Here is a 19,202-nt window from a genome sequence, read left to right as displayed (position 1 = left end):
GCACCGCTCCCTCCCACTGTGGAGGCAGAGAATAGCCAGCATGGCTGGTAGTTTCCTCCCTGAATCTGTCTCCTCCTCTTCTAAAGCCATCCAGGTTGGTGGCCATCCCTGCCTCTTGTGGCAGTGAGTTCCGTAGTTTAAAACTGTGCTGCGACTTCTTTTGTCGACTTCATTGGATCCCCATGAGTTCTGGTGCTATGACAGAGGGAAGAGCAACTGCAGTCAAAACATTGCAAGCATAAATGTATCGCGTCCAGGATCTGTAGCATCCTGAATCGCCAGTCGACAATTAATAATAATTCCATTATTTGTACCTCGCCCATCTGACTGGGTTGCCCCAGCCCCTCTGGCCGACTTCCAACATATATAAACACATAACAAAACCTTAAAAAGCTTCCTTATACAGCACTGCCTTCAGACGTCTTCTAAAGCTCATATAGTTACTCATCTCCTTGGTACACAATGGGATTACATTCTACAGGGTGGGTGCCACCACCGAGAAGGCCCAGTTCTGTTTCCTCCTTACCTGAGGTGGGGAACAGGGCAGGCTGTTCCTTGCGATGTTCTTTGACCTAAATATGCTTCCGGCGGCTTCTCTTTGCAGGTCCACGGCCTACAACTTCAGCCCTAAGCCTGCCAACCCCAGTTTCCTCAGCCATTCCCTGGTCGAGCTTCTGAACCAAATCAGCCCAGCCTTCAAAAGAAACTTCGCTTCTCTGCAGAAGAAACGGTAACCTTCCTCTCTCCCCCCCCCACCCTACCCCAAGCCCTTGTCTAGAACAAACTTTATCCCAAACTTGGGTCTCTAGCTGTTTTTGTTTTGTTTTTTTGGACTACAACTCCCATTATCCCTAGCTAGCAGGATCAGTGGTCAGGGATGATGGGAATTGTAGTCCCCCCCCCCAAAAAAAACCCCTGGAGACCCAAGTTTGGGAAACCCTGGCCTAGAACGATGACATTTTATTGGTTTGTTTTGTTAATGTTCTTATTATGTACTTTGTGGTTTTATTCTGTGAACCTCTCTGAGATCTTCAGATGAAGGGCGATATACAAATTTTAATAAATAAAATCAATCTCGTTTCCTGCATCCTCCAAATACGAAGCCCCAAATTTCTAGCCTTTTAAGGTGGTTGGAAAGATGAGCTCGAAAATGTGGAGGGCGCCAAGGTCCGTCTAGCGCAGCCATAGAATGGTAGAGTTGGAAGAGACCCCGGGGGCCATCTAGTCCAACCCCCTCCCATAGCTTAGTGGGTAGAGCATCTCCTTTGCGTGTGAGTGGACCCAGGTTCGTCCCCCAGCATCTGCAGGTAGGACTTGGGACGGTCTTCTTGTCTGGCACCCTGAAGAGCCACCGCATGCCAGTGTAGACAACCTTGGGTGTACACAACCTAACTCGGCTGAAAGCACCTTGATCATTCATTCATTCAAGGAATCATTCATTCCTTGATCTGGAAGCAGGAGGACTAGAAACCTACCTTACTTTTGCAACAGTTTCTGCTCATTGTTTGACTCCAAACCCCAGGGTCCAGAGGCACCCGCTGGAGAGGATATCCACCCCTTTCCAAGTCTACAGCTGGACAGCCCCTCTGGCTGAGCATGCCATGGACTGTGTGAGGGCAGAAGATGCTTACACCTCAAGGCTGGGCTACGAAGAGCACATCCCGGGACAGGTAGATATGGCTTGGCTTGGGAGCGGGGGGCCTTGGCTCTCTGCTGAAACTTGCCCTTGGGGTCTCTCTGCAGTCTATGCGTTCCTCAAGGACCACCTCTCTCTGTGTGAAACGACCCAGACCCTGAGATCATCATCTGAGGCCCTTTTTTGTATGCCTCCTCCCCGAGAGGCCCGGAGGGTGGCAACACGAGAACGGGGCCTTCTCTGCAGTGGCTCCCAGGGCCGGTGCGTCCATTTAGGCGAACTAGGCAGTTGCCTGGAGCGCGTAAATGGAGGGGTGCAAACCCCCGCACCACCACCGCCCTCCCACGGCGTGCGCTCGCGCTCCTCCCGCCTATGGAGGTCCTATGGAGCGCGAGCCAAAAGGAGAGCTCTGCGCCCTCCCGCCTATGGAGGGGACGCTGTGAGCTCCGCAGCGGCTGCAACGAGCGAGCGGTGGTGGCGGCGGCGCCCGTAGCTGAAGCCTTCAGCTATGGGCGCTGCTGCTGCTGCTGCCACTGCCGCTCGCTCGCTCGCTCACAGCAGCCGCCACTGAGGAGCTCAAGCATGCCCTCCATAGGCGGGAGGAGCGCTAGCACCTCCCCTGCTGGCTCCCTACCTGTGGAATGCTCTCCCCAGGGAGGTTTGCCTGGTGCCTTCATTATATATTTTCAGGCGCCAGGCGGAAACGTTGCTCTTCAACCAGGCCTTTGGTTTATTCATACCCTACAGCCTTTTAAATGCTTCTGTGAGAAGGGGCTGTTCTTGTTTTGCTTTAATTATTTACCTGTGTTTTATTTTGTATTCTGTGAACTGCACTGAGATCTTTTGATGAAGGGTGGTAAAAAAATTTAATGAAGAATAACAACAACAACAACAATTTGACACATTAACCATCGAACCACCCTTGGCTGTCTTACTTTTTAAAAAAATTAAACCTTAAAAGAACAAAGAAGAACAGCATATAGAAATATACATGAAATATCAAGCTTTTTTTTAACATAACAATTAGAGAAGAAAAAAGAAAAGGAGAAAAACTTCCGATTTTTACTTTTTGATATCTAGCACACACTTGCCATGGCTGGAGGCGGGGGGGGGGATGTTTCACTTCAGCATCCGTTTCTAGTCCTCTTGAGGGCAGAGGAAACGTATAATAATTAAATCTAAACTGGTCCTGTGTGCATCTATTGTTATTATTTTTATTTTATTTTCCAATTTATAATTCGCTTCACAGCCAAAAACTACCAAAGCAGTGCATAATAAAATGAGATAAAATTCAAAAGATTACTGAATCAATAAACTAAAAGCAATACAACAGTTTTTGCAACCGTACAGTTAATACTCCATTAAGTGCCCAGGTCGCATTTCAGGAGAAGCCTTCTTAAACAAAAATTTGTTCAGTAGCCACCTAAATAGCAAGACACCAGACCCTTGCCTAACTTTAGCTGGTAACTGTTTCCAGGGGGTCTCGAGCTGCAACACTAAAAGCCCAATTTCTAATACAGTGGTACCTCTACTTACGAATGTTTCTACTTACGAATGGAGCTCCGTCCGCCATCTTGGATGCGGTTTAGATAGGATTTTGTCTACTTACGAATTTTTAGATAGGGTTGCTTCAACTTACGAATTTTTTTCTCCCAATGCATTCCTATGGGATTCGACTTACAATTTTTTTCAACTTACGAATGTGCGTTCGGAACGCATTAAATTTGTAAGTAGAGGTACCACTGTACATGCAAAACACCTCTTTGAGGCACGTGGTGGTACTCGGCAGCAGTGCAGTTGCTGGGCAAAGATATATGGGGCCTCTTAGTCCCCTTTTCATCTCATCTAGAGAGGGCAACATCCTTGCAGGTTTTCCATCTCTCTCTCTTTCCCAGGCTAAAGTTGTGATTTCATGTAATGCCTGTTATCTCTCCTTCCCCAATCTTCCTTTCAGACCAGAGATTGGAACGAAGAGTTGCAAACAACCAGGGAACTGCCACGCAAAAATCTGCCAGAAAGGCTGCTGAGGGAACGTGCAATCTTTAAGGTAACCTCAGACTCTGCTAAGAGGTGGCCCAGAGAGGACTAGCAAGATTCTAGTCCTCATTATGCAGCCAAGCATGAGCACAGCTTCAGTTTTCAGTTTCCTGCTCCGTAATTGGAAAAGGGAGGTTGGAACAGGGTGCCCTGTGATGTATGAGTGAAGGAGGGGTGGATAACAAATTAAACTGATAAGGATTTGTTCAGAGTTGCCCAGGTGGTGTGTTGGGGAAGACACACACTGCAGCTGCAAGCCTCCTCAACACATAATTTCATTCATTCATTCTGTTTCTATGCCACTTTTTGCTCACACATACCACAAAGCGGCTTACATACAATAAATGACATTAAAGGCCAAGGACCAGGAGAAGTTAGCTTCATGCAGGCGTAGTCTCAGATTGCTTGGGAGGAGGGGATTTAGGCAGCTGTGGGGAGGTGGGGGCCTTCAATCTCAGCAACGACTATAGCTCCCATCATCCCTAGCTAACAGGACCAGTGGTCAGGGGTGATGGGAATTGTAGTTCCAAAGCAGCTGGAGGGCCAAGTTTGGGGACGCCTGATGTAAGGTATTAAAAAAACCAATGAGAAATAGAAAATAATTATATTAACGTTATATTTACCAATGGCTCACTCCTGTCCACTGCTGCTCTGAGGTCGGCGAGCGCCGTCTCTCCTGGTGGCTGACCATCTCCCATGACTTTGCCTCTCTGCCCTTGCAGGTCCACAGCGACTTCACTGCCGCGGCGACGAGAGGCGCGATGGCGGTCATTGACGGCAACGTGATGGCCATCAACCCCAGCGAGGAGACCAAGATGCAGATGTTCATCTGGAACAACATCTTCTTCAGCCTGGGCTTTGACGTCCGCGACCACTACAAGGACTTTGGCGGGGACGTGGCCGCTTACGTGGCCCCCACCAACGACCTAAACGGGGTCCGGACGTACAATGCGGTTGACGTGGAAGGGCTCTACACCCTGGGCACGGTGGTGGTGGACTACCGGGGCTACCGGGTGACGGCCCAGTCCATCATCCCCGGCATCCTGGAGAGGGAACAGGAGCAGAGCGTCATCTACGGCTCCATCGACTTCGGCAAGACGGTGGTCTCTCACCCCAAGTACCTGGAGCTGCTTGAGAAGACCAGCCGGCCCCTGAAAATCCAGAAGCACGCGGTCCTGAACGACAAAGGCGAGGAGGTGGAGCTCTGCTCGTCGGTGGAGTGCAAGGGGATCATCGGCAACGACGGGCGCCACTACATCCTCGACCTGCTCCGCACCTTCCCTCCCGACCTGAACTTCCTGCCCGTCGACGGGGAGGAGATGCCCGAGGAATGCCAGAAAATGGGCTTCCCCAAACAGCACCGCCACAAGCTCTGCTGTCTGCGGCAAGAGCTGGTGGATGCCTTCGTCGAGCACAGGTAACTCTCCCCACCGCCCAGTATTTAAAGAGTTGTGGAGTAGGAAGGGATCCCGAGGGTCATCTAGTCCAACCCACCACCACCACCACCGCAAAGCTGGGCTCGAACCTGCAGCCTTGGTGTGATCAGCACCACACACTCTCTCCAACTAAGCTATTCAGGCTTTTTGCATCGCTGCCCTAGGTTTCTGTCCGGGGTGTGTGTGGTGAATGACCTCGTCGGCCTGGGGGCCGCATTCCTTCTTGGGCAACCTTCCAGGGGCCACATGTCAATAGGGGTGGGGCCAGAGGCAGATGTGGGCGGAGCAATGGAGTTGATTTTTGGCTTAGTACAATAAGTTGCGTTTCAACCATGCAAGGGTTATGAGAATTCAGCCAGGGAAAAGCAATTGAGTTTGATCTGGAGCAGGCTGGGGAGGGGTATAAGCTAGAGGAGAGTGGGAGCCCCAAGGTATTATTATTATTATTATTATTATTACTACTACTACTACTTATACCCCACTCATCTGACTGAGTTGCCCCAGCCACTCTGGGCAGCTTCCAATATAATAAAAGCCCAGCAAACGTCAAACATTAAAACCTTCCCAATGCAGGGCTGCCTTCAGATGTCTTTGGAAAGCTGTGTGTTTATCTTCTTGGCATATAATTGGAGGGTACTCCACAGGGCGGGCGCCACCACCAAGAAGGCCCTCTGCCTGGTTCCCTGTACTGCTTGATATCTCGCAGTGAGGGAACCACCAGAAGGCTCTCAGCGCTGGACCTCAGTGTCCAGGCCGAACAGGGGGGTGGAGACGCTCCTTCAGGTATACTGGGCCGAGGCCATTTAGGGCTTTAAAGCTCAGCACCAACACTTTGAATTGTGCTCAGAAATGTATTAACTGCTGTGCTTATGATACGAGGTGTCTGCTGAAATAGTCTGTGGAACAGACACAGGATTGGACGTGAAAAAATTTTCAGCGCCTTCAATTGTTTTCTTATGTGTTGTATTATGGAAGGGGAGGCTGTGTAGTTAAGATACTTTTCAGTACTGTCAAGTAAAGTTTTGAGTTTGAATGTTACATATCGAACATACTTCATTTTCTAGCTTCCACCCGCTGAGTAAACCAAATTTTAGTCCATCGGCAGTTGAGCAGCGGGATCTCTTCAGGTATTTTTTTTGCAGCGTGAAAAACTAACACGGCAAACATTTGGAGCCAAACATGCCCAGTCCAACCCCCATTGGTTTTAGAGCTGCATAATGTTGGGTTGTAAGTTTTCGAGGGCATTTTCCAACTCAACTGTGGTTGGTTCCCAAAATCCTACATCATCACAAACACACACCCCAAAGTTTCTAGCCCTCGTGATGGACGCTTTGAGGGCTGTGTATAGCCGTTGCTCCAAACCAACAAGGGATCCACTGTGGTACAGTGCCACACCTAGGACCTGGGAGATCTGGGTTCAAGTTCCCACTTGACCATGAAGCTCACTAGGTGACCTTGGAGGGGCTAGTGGCTGCCTCTCAGCCTTGCCTACTTTGCAGGGTGGTTGTGAGGATACAGTGAGGGAGGGGAGAGACCCCTGCACCCCACCTTAAACTTCTTGGAGAAGAGCAGGCATCCCCAAACCTCCGCCCTCCAGATGTTTTGGACTACAATTCCCATCATCCCTGACCACTGGTCCTGTTAGCTTAGGGATCATGGGAGTTGTAGGCCAAAACATCTGGAGGGCTGCAGCTTGGGGGTGCCTGGAGAAGAGGTTGTGCTAGAAATAATGATATGTGTGTTCTTGCCACCCCTTTTGCTGCTTCATCCCTTCTCTCTTCCTCCCTCTCCTCGACAGGTATCTCATGTTCATGAAATTGGCAGCGCTGCAGCTGATGCAGCAGAAGGCCCTCAAGCAGGAGGCGCCCTCCCCTCTGGAGAACGGCGAGAGCCCCACCTCCTCCTCCTCCTTTCCCGAGAACGGGGTGGAGGACGGCGAGGAGAAGCCCCCCTCGGACGACGGCAAGATGGAGGACAGCGTCGCAGGGTTGGACCAGGTGAAAGAGCTCACGGAGACGATTGCGTCGGACGATGGAGCAGGTAACTTGGTGCACTCTCCCACTGGGACCACTGCCACCATCCCAAAAAGAGGAAGACCCCCCCCTTCATGTGCATGAAGAAGCCCTTCCATTCATAAGAATGGTTTGGGGTTTTTTGCTGGATCTGAGGTAAACTGCATCTGAACCTGTAGGGGGTTGGACTGGATGACCCTTGTGGTCTCTTCCAACTCTATGATTCTAGGATCCATTTGGCCGTCAGACCTCGTAGCTGTGCATAGTTCGTCTCCTCCATGCATTTGTTTGCTTGCCTTTTTAAAGGCAGGTACAAAGTCATTTGATAGTAGAGTTCCTTCGGTTACATAACCCCACCACCACCACCCCCAAAAAACCTTGCTAGCCCAAATCTCCCTCGTCTCCTTTTGGAGAAGTACGTCAACGCAGGGGCGTAGCCAGGATGAAAATCAGGGGGGGGCAAGGGGCGGGGAGCAAGGGGCGGGGGCGGGGCCACATCGGAGCAGCCCGAAATCGGGCTGCTCCGACTCCCTCCTCCCCCTCTGCGATAAGAGGGACGATGGGGAGCCAGGATCAGCCCGAAATCGGGCTGCTCCGACTCCCTCCTCCCCCTCTGCGATAGGAAGGGACGAGGGGGAGCCAGGATCAGCCCGAAATCGGGCTGCTCCGACTCCCTCCTCCCCCTCCACGATCGGAAGGGACGAGGGGGAGCCAGGATCAGCCCGAAATCGGGCTGCTCCGATCCCCTCCTCCCCCTCTGCAATCGCTGGGGCAGGTGGAGGGAAAGCCCCAGAGCCGCGCAAAGCGGTTGCCTGGCTTTCCCTCCGCCCGCCCCACAGCCAGCCGGCTAGAAGGGACGTCTCCCTTCTCCCTTGCTGGCTGTGGGGCGGAGGGAGGGAAAGCCAGCCAAACGCTTTGCGCGGCTCTGGTGCTTTCCCGCCGCCCGCCCCACAGCCAGCCAGGGAGAAGGGAGACGGCACCGGGCGGGCAGTGGGGCGGGCTGGCCAGTGGCCCTGCTTCTAGGGGGGGGCAATTGCCCCCTCCTGCCCCCCCTGCCTACGCCCATGCGTCAACGTTTGGATCGTTTTGGTTGTCCTTTTCCTGCTCTACAGCTTTGAGTTGGGAAGAGGGGGAGCGGCACCAGAACTGGACACAAAAATTCCCAGGCAGATCCAGCATTTGTATAAGGACATCATGAAACTGGCAGGCTTTGGGTTTTTCCAGTTGAACCTTGAAGGTCACACTTTGCCCACCTTTACAGTTGCGTGTCAGGAACCTCCAGCCTGTCAGCCTGCCTTTGCCCACTACGGGGTCCAAGTTGGCCAGTGAGGCTGTTCTCCCCCCCTCCCACTTGTGACATCATCTGATGGGTGGGGTTAAATTTTGCATTGGCTACGTGTGACATTTACCCAGAATGGACTCAGCGCTCATCAGCTGCCATCACTTCTCCTCCTCCTCCTTTATCATACAGTGGTACCTTGGCTCTCAAACTTAATCCGTTCCGGAAGTCCGTTCCAAAACCAAAGCGTTCCAAAACCAAGGCGCACTTTCCCGTAGAAAGTAATGCAAAATGGATTAATCCGTGCCAGACTTTTAAAAACAACCCCTAAAACAGCAATTTAACATGAATTTTACTATCTAACGAAACCATTGATCTAAGGCTAAGCAATGTACTGCAGTCACACAATCAATCAATCAGTAGCTGAACTGGGTTCCACACAGTCACAAAAACAAACAAAGAGTCGCAAAAACAAAAATGCAAAATAAATAGCAAAAACAGACAGACCTCAGCTTAACACTCAAAACAGAAGTGTAACACTCAAAACGGAGCACGTTCAGCTTCCAAAAAAAGTTTGCAAACCTTCCAGGTTTGCAGTGTTTGGGTTCCAAGTTGTTTGAGAACCAAGATACCACTGTATTTTATATCACCCTTTACCTGCAGGTTTCAGGGTTGTTCAAATGATAAAATCACATCATCTGCTGAGCAGAGTTTAAATCCTGCTCAGGTCAGCAACGTTCCATGCAAAGCCCTTCCTGAATCAATAAGGAAATTTGAAAGCTCTTCTTAAAATGGAAGGGGGGGAGGTAGTCTTCATTTTAGCAGCTGCTTTGTGATGTCATGGGGTTGACAGGTCAGCAGCCCCTCCCACCTGTCAAATTTGGCCCCTGAAGGCCGATCCCAATAAGGATGTGGGTCGTGACTTGCATGCTTAGCTCAGTCGGTGGAGCGCTTATTCATCTCAGGGTCGTTTGTTCAAGCCCCACGTTGGGCAAAAAGATTCCAGGGGTTGGTTGGACTAGATGACTCTTGGGGTCCCTTCTAGCTCCACAGTTCTATGATTCTATGAAGCGGAAAGTGTTCCCCACATTTGCTCTGCAACCCACTTTGTCTCCTTTACCCAGTGGACCCCAAAAGCCGGGAAGTGATCCAGAATGCTTGCAAAGCGGTCGGATCCATCAGCAACACGTCCTTCGATATCCGGTTTAACCCAGATATTTTTTCGCCAGGTAAGAAGGAGCTTCAGGTGTGGTAGGAGTCCTTTGCAGCACGTAGCCCCTTCCAAGTGTTTGACCCTTTTGAGTTTAGACATTTGCGTATTTTATTTTGGACACTTAAAAAGAGTTGCTTTGCACACAGAAGCTCCCAGCTGTTAATCCACCCAGCATCTCCAGTTCTGTATTTCCCCCAGTGCATCTTGAGCCCGTCTTTCTTGTCAGCGATGATCAAAGCAGCTCCTAAGCTTGCAAGAAACAGTTTCTGTGAAACAGGAGGGAAGAACCACGTTACGCCCTCTTGAGCTCCTTGGAGGAAAAGTGGGGTGAGAATGCTATAATCAATAAATAATTCAAAATTATAGGATCCGCAGCAAGTTTATATGCAGAGTAGGTAGTGCCCTTGAAATAAATGGACCCCGAGTTAGTCATGTCCATTATTTTCAGGGGATCTGTTCTAAGTGGGACTAACATTGAAGTACAACCCCATTACTTTGAGCATCATTAAACCAAGAGAAGATGGCGCACAAATAAACTGACATGGGTGGATAGCTCAGTTGGTTAGAGCGTGGCGCCAAGGTTGCAGGTTCGATCCCCGTATGGAACAGCTGCATATTTCTTCGATTCATTCCTGACCACTGGACCTGTTAGCTGGGGGTGATGGGAATTGTAGTCCAATAACAGCTGGAGACCCCAGTTTGGGAAACCCTGGACTTAGATCAGGCATAGGCAAACTTGGCCCTCCATATGTTTTTTGGCCTACAACTTCCAGGATCCCTAGCTAACAGGACCAGTGGTCAGGGATGATGGGAATTGTAGTCCCAAAACATCTGGAGGGCCGAGTTTGCCTATGCCTGGCTTAGATGATCCTCAAGGTCCCTCCCAACTCGTAGAATTCTGTAATGGCTTGAAACCATGTTAAGCAATCTGTCTGGATGAATTGACGGCTCCTGACAGGACCAAAAGTGGAAGGTAGGTATCAATTCCTTCAAGGAGCTCAAGAAGGCCTGCATACTTCCCCCTCCCCACCCCCATATTTTTATCCTAACAGTGAAGTAGCTTAGGCAGAGAGAGTGAGTGACTGGCCCAAGGTCTCCCACTGAGCTTCATGGCTGAGTGGGGATTTGAACCCTGGCCTCCCAGGTCCTACTACAGCCCTTTAACCACTACACCATACTAGTCCTATCTTACTCCTGGGCAAATGGGAGTGGCGGGGCTGCTGTGAGCCCCATGATTTCCATATCGTGCATTCTAAGCTATGGTTTAGTAGTGCAATGTGTGAACGCAGGCTGCTCTCTGACCTGCTGCAGGAAGGCTCCTAGCTAACCATCCTTCCCCCAGTGTAACATTGGAGGGAGGCAGCTTTGGCCAATTCTGAGAGGTGCATTTCCCCCCCCCCCCAAAGAAATCTTGCTAACAGAAATATATGCCATAAAGGCAACTCTCAGCTTAACACAGCAGTTACATTAATAATAATTAAATTATTATTATTATTATTATTATTATTTATACCCCGCCCATCTGGCTGAGTCTCCCCAGCCACTCTGGGCGGCTCCCAATTGAATATTAAAACAATACAGCATTAAATATTAAAAGCTTCCCTAAACAGGGCTGCCTTCAGATATCTTTTAAAATTAGGATAGCTACTTATTTCCTTGACATCTGATGGAAGGGCATTTCACAGGGCGGGTGCCACTACCGAGAAGGCCCTCTGTCTGGTTCCCTGTAACCTCACTTCTCGCAATGAGGGAACCACCAGTAGGCCTTCGGCGCTGGATCTCAGTGTCCGGGCTGAACGGTGGGGGTGGAGACATTCCAGGGATACCATACAAAAGCCAAACTCCCATCTAGTCAAAACACATTAAGTTCAGTGGCGGATGGGATTGCCAAAGCCTTTTTTTTTTCTTCCAGACACCCACCCCCGCTTTTTAATATTTTTAAATTCAAATTTGTTCATTTAAATTACACGCAGGTAGTGTGCATGTGTGTGAAACTCGGAAAACTAGAATATCGTCAAAAAGTTCATTTATTTCAGTAATGCAACTTATTATTTTTTCTTTTTCTTTTAATTTTTACAAATGCTTTCTTTTTGGAAATTCCACAGTAATAAAACAAATAGTTACAATAATACAAAAATAAACATCGCTATTACATTTCATTAATTACATTCCATTTGTAATTGACCCGCCTAACGACAAATAATTACAATTACAACAAATAAAGGCTTGACATATCTTGCTTTGCATGTCATGCATCTATCTCATATATGGGTTTCACCTTTTAAGTTGCATTACTGAAATAAATGCACTTTTCGACGATATTCTAATTTTCCGAGTTTCACCTGTACACATGCAGATATATATATATAGTCCTTTTCCCAGCTGGCTGATCTTCCAGCTTCCTTTTCCAGCTGGCTGATCTTCCTTTCCTGTTTTCATAGGGGTCCGCTTTCCAGAGTCCAGCAAAGAGCAGATTCAGGATCAGAAGCGGTTGCTAAAGGATGCGGCGGCTTTCCTGGTGTCCTATCAAATTCCAGGCTTGGTGAGTGAATTTGTGCCAGAAGGAAGAGGAGAGAAGAGGGTGGGGGAGCAGTCTTTAAATAGGAACGGCATAGGAAATGGCCTTATACTGACCCCCAGGCCCTCAGTCCATCTAGCTCAGTATTGTCCGCACGGACTGGCAGCAGCTTTCGACCAGAAGACTCTCCCAGATGTCTGGAGATGTCATTGCAGATGGAACCTTCTGCATGCAAGGCAGAAAAGCCAGGCTTGCTAAGTTCTGCTGTGTGTGTGGTTTTTTTCCCTTCTTCCTTGGCAGGTGAAAGACTGTCTTGACCACACCATGCTCCCGATGGACGGCGCCACCTTGGCCGAAGCAATGCACCAGCGAGGCATCAACATGCGCTACTTGGGCAGAGTGGTGGACTTCATCACCAAAACCCCTGGCCGGACTCAGCTAGATCACATCTATGTAAGCCTCAAAAGTTTTTTTAGTTTTCCCCCCAACTTCTAATTGCCACTTAAAAATAAATAAATGTTGCTGTTGTTTCTTGAGGGTTATTTGCCCTGGCAGAGATCCAGCTCAGATAATTTGCCTTTCATGAACCTCAGCTTTAAAAAAAAAAGCCCACATATATTAGGGCTGCCAATACATCCAGGATTTTCTGGGTACGTGCTATGGCGCTGTGGTCTCTTGGGCTTGCGATCAGAAGGTTGGCAGTTCGAATCCCTGTGATGGAATGAGCTCCCGTTGCTCTGTCCCAGCTCCTGCCAACCTAGCAGTTCGACAGAACACCAGTGTAAGTAGATAAACAGGTACCGCTCTGGTGGGAAGGTAAACGGCATTTCCGTGCTCTTTGGCACTCGTCACGGTATCCCGTTGTGCCAGAAGTGGTTTAGTCATGCTGGCCACATGACCTGGAAAGCTGTCTGTGGACAAACACCGGCTCCTTCGGACTGGAAGCAAGATGAGTGCCGCAACCCCACAGTCGCCTTTGACTGGACTTAACCGTCGAGGGTTCCTTTACCTTTTCCCAATGTCCGAGATTTTCCAGACATGACCTGGATTCGCCCGTCAGAAATAGTGTCTGGGTGGAAATTTCTAAAATCAGTAAAAATCTCCGGGGAAACCCAGGCATATGGCAACCCATGATGGGAACGTTGATTTTTGTCGAATTCCCTTAAAAATAGCTTTAGAACTTCATTTTTATTTTTGGAGGTTTTGCAGAAAAAAAGCTCAACAATTACTCGAACATATATAAACACGGCCTCCTCTTGTTTGTTGTGATCAAAGGCGTTGTTCTGATTCCTTCAAATATTCCCTTCACAAAGCCCAGTTGGTTTTCTTTCAGTGTGTGTGTGTGTGTATGTGTATGGGCTTTTGTGTTTCCCAGAGGCATCTGCTTGGCTATTGTGAGAACAACAGGATCAGATGGGCCACTGGCCAGATCCAGCGGGGCTCCTCTTTCTAGAACTCAGTTGGACAAAATGTAGTTGTGTTATGAAGAGTCGCAACGAGGGGTGGAAGATCTGCCCTTCCAGCTGTTGCTCCTGTCAGCCACAGTCAGCGTAGCCGCAGGTACAACTCTCACAAGCCCCAGAGGTCAGGGATGAGGGGAAGTATAGTCCACCAACGGGGAAAGTGTGCATGCACACGAAAGCTCATGCCTATGACAAACTTAGCTGGTCTCTAAGGTGCTACTGGAAGGAATTTTTTTTTATTTTGTTTCGACTATGTCAGACCAACACGGCTACCTACCTGTAACTATAACATAAGCAGTTGTCGGCATCTGTCTGTCTCGAGAGAGAACAGAGTTCACCTCTGGAGGTGACGTCAGCCACAGTCAGCATAGCCGCAGGTACAACTCCCACAAGCCCCAGAGGTCAGGGATGAGGGGAAGTATAGTCCACCAATGGGGAAATTGACGTGCAGGATCATTTTCTTTTTTTTCTACAATAATCTTTATTTAGTTTACATATCCAATAACCAATATCAAAATTACATTTCGCATACACCGCATTTTCTTCATCTTTGTGTATACATATCAAAAAAAATCCCAAAAAAGGGGGGAGAGAAAGAAAGAATTTTAAAAAATCTCCAAGAAGGGAAAAAAGAAAAGAGGGGGGGGGCAATGAACATATCCATAGAACTGATATTAATACAAATATTAAAATTTGACTTCAACCCTACCTTCATTCGCCTGTTTTAAGGTCTTGCTTTAAACTTGCACAGTTTAACATTCTTCATGCTTAAAATCATAGATCCACTATTATCGATATCTTCACAATCATGTAAAAATTCTATTTTCATGCTTATGTCACTCCAATCATTTTCCACATTGGTGGACCATAGCTCCCCTCATCCGTGCCCTTAGGGCTTATGGGAGTTGGAGTCCAACAACACCTGTATGGAAACAGGTTTACAGTGGTACCTTGGGTTACAAATGCTTCGGGTTACAAACTCCGCTAACCCAGAAGTAGTTAAGAACTTTGCCCCAGGATGAGAACAGAAGTTGCGCAGCGGCAGCAGGAGGCCCCGTTAGCGAAAGCGCGCCTCAGGTTAAGGACAGTTTCGGGTTAAGAACGGACCTCCGGAACGAATTGCGTTCATAACCCGAGGTACCACTGTGTAATGGCAAACGGTAAACATTAGTGAGGCGACACAGGCTACATCCACAATACGTGCTTAAAGCAGTATTATGCTACATTAACAGGCATTGTTTTCCTCCAAAGAATCCTGGGAACTGTAGTTTGCTTAAGGGTGCTGAGTGTTGTTAAGAGATTCCCTATTTCCTTCACAGAGTTAACCACTTCCGGAGTGGTTTAACAGCCTGTCCCTCTTTACAGGGGACTCTGGGAATTGTAGGCCTGCGAGGTGAGTAGGGGGGATCTCTGAACGACTCTCCGCACCCTAAACAAGCTACAGTCCCCCAGGATGCTTTGAAGGAAGCCATGACTGTTAAAGGTGGTAGGATAGCGCTTGGGAGGTATAGTGTATATAGGGTTTCTTGAAGGAAGACAGTTTCGAAAGCGTAGTATAAATCTGGGAAATTGCCCCAAAGCCCACATATTTAAACCCAAACAGGTCAACTATAGCAGGCGTTGGGTACAGTCCTCTCCCGGCAGACCCTATCGACAGTATTTTTTATTCTTGAGTGAAAAGCTGGCTGCTTGAATTGTTGCAGCGGCCCTGTTGTTGAAATGGGCTTTTTGGGGGGCCTCGGGAAGGAACGTTCCAGAGCACCAAATGCCGAACTCGGAAAGAGTTTGTCAGCGTCGACGGTGCGAGTGATGTGTTTGTCTCCCGCTTGACCTGTCGTTTGTTTCCTTGGAACAGAAAATCGGAATCACGGAACTGATCACCCGGTCGGCTAAGCACATCTTCAAGACATACCTCCAGGTACAAATCGGATTATGCAACCCTGAACATCTTCCCTTACATGCCCTCTCCTGCGCAAGGGTTGTCCCCCCCCCCTCTCTCTCCCCTCCGCCCAGCCCCGCCTTTCCTTCCCAGATCTAGAGAAGCCATTTCCTCATTAGGCTTCTTGCACAGGTTGCCTAGCAACCGGAAGTACAATCTCATTAAGGCCTAAAATAAGTGCAGGCCTGTGTGTGATTGAGGGAGAACCAGTGGCAACTTGTCTGTATGCGGTGTGTGTGTGTGTGAGAGAGAGAGAGAGAGAGAGAGAGATCCAAAAACTATTCCTTCATGGCTGAGCTTGTCTTTTTGTCTTCCGCTCTCAGCAGGAAAGGTTTTTAACGTGGCAAGTGTTTGTGTGAACTTGTGTCAGACCCGCGGCACGGTTAATGTACAGGTGAAACTCGGAGAATTAGAATATCGTCGAAAAGTGCATTTATTTCAGTAATGCAACTTCTTATTATTTTATTTTAATTTTTACAAATGCTTTCTTTTTGGAAATTCCACAGTAATAAAACAAATAATACAATAATACAAATTGTATTACAATAATACAAATTGCATTACAATAATAACAAATTGTATTACAATAATACAAATTGTATTACAATAATAACAAATTGTTACAATAATACAAAAATAAACATCGCTATTACATTCCGTTAATTACATTCCGTTTATAATTGGCCCGCCTAACGACAAATAATTACAATTACAACAAATAAAGGCTTGGCATATCTTGCTTTGCATGTCATGCATCTGTCTCATATATGGGTTTCACCTTTTAAGTTGCGTTACTGAAATAAATGCAGTTTTCGACGATATTCTAATTTTCCGAGTTTCACCTGTAGGCCTGGTGTTCCCGGATCCCTGAGAAGCGGGGGGGGGGGGGGCATTGCATAGGGTTCCTCCCTCCCAAAAATGCTTCTTCAGCGCATGCAGCCATCTGCTCGGGTTTGTTTCCAGAGCAATGACTCCTCCAAAATGCTTTGCATGCCAGTCAAGTCTCCTGGCTGCCTTCCGCAATTGTGTGTGTGTGTGGAATCCCACATGGAGCTTCTGGCCTCAGCTGGGGAGGGACGCCCACAGCGTAATAGCCCCCCCCCCCAAATAAAAAGTCCAGTTCAGTCTTTGTTTCATTTCATTCGCTTTTTGGGCAAATCTGGTCCAGAAGATGCAACTAATCATTCTAGGAGGTTTCGTTAGTTAATCAATTTACTGCCATCCCAGGTTCAAGTTCCTTCTGTTAATTCACAAACCCCCACAAAGTAGTTGTAGTACCGGTAGTAATTAATAATAATAATAAATTATTATTTGTATCCTGCCCACCTGACTGGGTTGCCCCAGCCACTCTGGGAGGCTTCCAACATTTATAAAAACATAATATGGTCAAACCTCGGCTCCTGAATGCCTCCGTTTTAGAACATTTCAGCTCCCGGACGCCAGAAAAACCCGGACGTAAATGCTCTGGTTTCCGAACGTTTTTCAGAGGCCAAATCTCCGACGCAGCTTCCGCTTGAGTGCAGGGAGGCTCTTGGAGCCAATCAGAAGCCACGCCTTGGTCGTCGAACATTTCGGAACGGATTACGTTCGGCAACCGAGGTTTGACTGTAAATAATCAGACATTAAAAACTCCTAATACAGGGCTGCCTTCAGATGTCTTCTAAACGTTGTATAGTTATTTGTCTCCTTGACATCTGACGGGAGGGTGCCACTACCGAGAAGGCCCTCTGCCTGGTTCTGTGTAACTTCACTTCTTGCAGTGAGGGAACCGCCAGAAGGCCCTCAGAGATGGAAAGTACCTTCAGGGCTGCTTGATTCCTCCTCTTCCTCAATTGCTAAGGCCTTCTGAAGGGGGTACTTTTGGTGGTCCAACTTATCCCTGTAGTTCGTCTGGCCTTCACCAGGGGATGAGGCTTTAGCATGGTAGGTCCAGGTTTGTGGAACTCCTTGCCAATAGAAGTTGGGCAGGAGCCGTCCCTGCTCATTTTAAGACGTCTCATAAAAAACGTGTTATTTGAGCAGTCCTTTCAAACCTGAGATTCTTTGCCAACCAGCTCTTTCTAACATGGTTTAAGTTTTTTATTGTGAGGTGTTCATAAACCTAGGTTCCACTGTACTGTGTTTTCAGTCGACATACCACCTTGCAATGGTTTTTTATGAAAGGGCAGTTTACACATCTTTAAATGAACAGATGACTAGCTGCGTAGTCCTGAGGGAGTTTTCCTCTGTATGTCTGGTTGAATGTCTCCCTGCCATGTAGAAGGCCTGAAGTAAGGAAAACGAAACCTCTCTGTTCCCTTCTCCTCAAATCACACACTGCTTGCGTTGGGTTTGCTCAGCAAGGTGTTACCAGGACTTTTCTTCCCGGACTCCGTTCGCATTATTTGACTTCGCTAACATGTAGCGCGCTAATGGTCTCCCTCTTTCCCTCCCATAGGGAGTGGAGCTGTCAGGCTTATCAGCTGCCATCAGTCATTTCCTCAACTGCTTCCTCAGCTCCTTCCCAAACCCCGTGGCCCATCTCCCGGCGGATGAGCTGGTCTCCAAGAAAAAGAACAAGAGGAGGAAAAATCGGAATTTGGGCGCCGCTGACAACACTGCCTGGGCCACCATGAGCCCTCAAGAATTGTGGAAGAACATTTGTTCGGAAGCCAAGAGTTACTTTGACTTCGGCTTGGAATGGTATGTCTTTTAGAAATAAAACCTAGGAAACTCACAGTTGTTGTAAGGATTGCCATCGGTCCATGGTGAGGGACTCCCGGTCTTCCACACAATATTGGACTCCAGAGCCCATCAGATTATGTCTCCATCTTGCCCGGTGCTCTCTACTTTAGCTGGCTGCAGAATGTGACTTGGGCAGTGCAGAGCTTAGGGGGTAGGGTTGTAGCTCAGGGTTAAAGCACCTGTGTCATGTGTGGAAAGGTCCCAGGTAAATCATGCCCAGGTAAATCTGGGAATGTCTCCCCTCCGAGGTCCTAATTTGAAAATGTGGATGGCTCTGGTCTGTTGCTTCCTTTTGACTCCCCCCCCCTTCTCCTTTTTTGCAGTGAGAGTGTTGACCAGGCAGTGGAAGTATACAACCTACAGAAGGTCACCCTGCTGCGTGAGATCTCCCTCAAAACTGGAATCCAGGTGGGGAATGAAGTGCACAACCTCCCAAGTTCTTCCCCCTCACTTACCCTTCCGAACACAACTTGGAAGAACATAAAGACTTTATTTTTTTAAAAGCATTTTTATCCCTTTTTATCCCACTCTTCAGCTCAGTTTCTCAAACTTGGGTCTTCAGCTGTTGTTGGACTACAACTCCCATCACCCCTAACGCTCAGGACCAGTGGGCAGAGATGATGGGAGTTGTAGTTGCAACAACAGCAGCTGAAGACCCGAGTTTGAGAAACGTCGCTTTAGCTGGGAAAGGCTCCCAAAGCAAGTTTGCAAATATCAGCGGTAAAACAGCCCCAGGCCTTAAGCTCTCGAAATCTTAAGGGCGACAGCACAAAAGGAAAAGGAACTGGGAGGGAGGAGGGAGGAATCACTCATTCTTGGTTTCTGAGCTCTTCTAGCAAACAGGAGGGACGCATTGCATTCCTGCCAGCCACTAGGTTATGCAATGCCAGCTAAGATTAATTTCTAGCTTTGCTGATAGAAACTAAATAAAAAAATCCCTTCAGT

General features: G+C 48.3%; 1 protein-coding gene across 3 annotated transcripts in view; it reads left to right on the top strand.

The window, feature by feature from the left end:
• Positions 1 to 19,202, top strand: part of CLUH (clustered mitochondria homolog) — an 85,513-nt gene that overhangs the window by 51,704 nt on the left and 14,607 nt on the right. For all 3 annotated transcript variants that reach the window (XM_035139029.2, XM_035139028.2, XM_035139030.2), the window contains exons 7-17: positions 605 to 730; positions 1,523 to 1,670; positions 3,591 to 3,683; positions 4,396 to 5,090; positions 6,908 to 7,149; positions 9,525 to 9,629; positions 12,055 to 12,155; positions 12,432 to 12,584; positions 15,450 to 15,512; positions 17,971 to 18,215; positions 18,581 to 18,665. In XM_035139029.2, the coding sequence (XP_034994920.2) occupies positions 605 to 730; positions 1,523 to 1,670; positions 3,591 to 3,683; positions 4,396 to 5,090; positions 6,908 to 7,149; positions 9,525 to 9,629; positions 12,055 to 12,155; positions 12,432 to 12,584; positions 15,450 to 15,512; positions 17,971 to 18,215; positions 18,581 to 18,665 (2,056 nt within the window). The remainder of the gene's footprint in view (positions 1 to 604; positions 731 to 1,522; positions 1,671 to 3,590; positions 3,684 to 4,395; positions 5,091 to 6,907; positions 7,150 to 9,524; positions 9,630 to 12,054; positions 12,156 to 12,431; positions 12,585 to 15,449; positions 15,513 to 17,970; positions 18,216 to 18,580; positions 18,666 to 19,202) is intronic.

This window comes from Zootoca vivipara, chromosome 15 (assembly GCF_963506605.1).
Source record: "Zootoca vivipara chromosome 15, rZooViv1.1, whole genome shotgun sequence".
Classification (NCBI taxonomy): domain Eukaryota; kingdom Metazoa; phylum Chordata; class Lepidosauria; order Squamata; family Lacertidae; genus Zootoca; species Zootoca vivipara.
The sequence above is the reverse complement of the archived record's forward strand: the minus strand, read 5'-3'. Positions and strand labels throughout refer to the sequence as shown.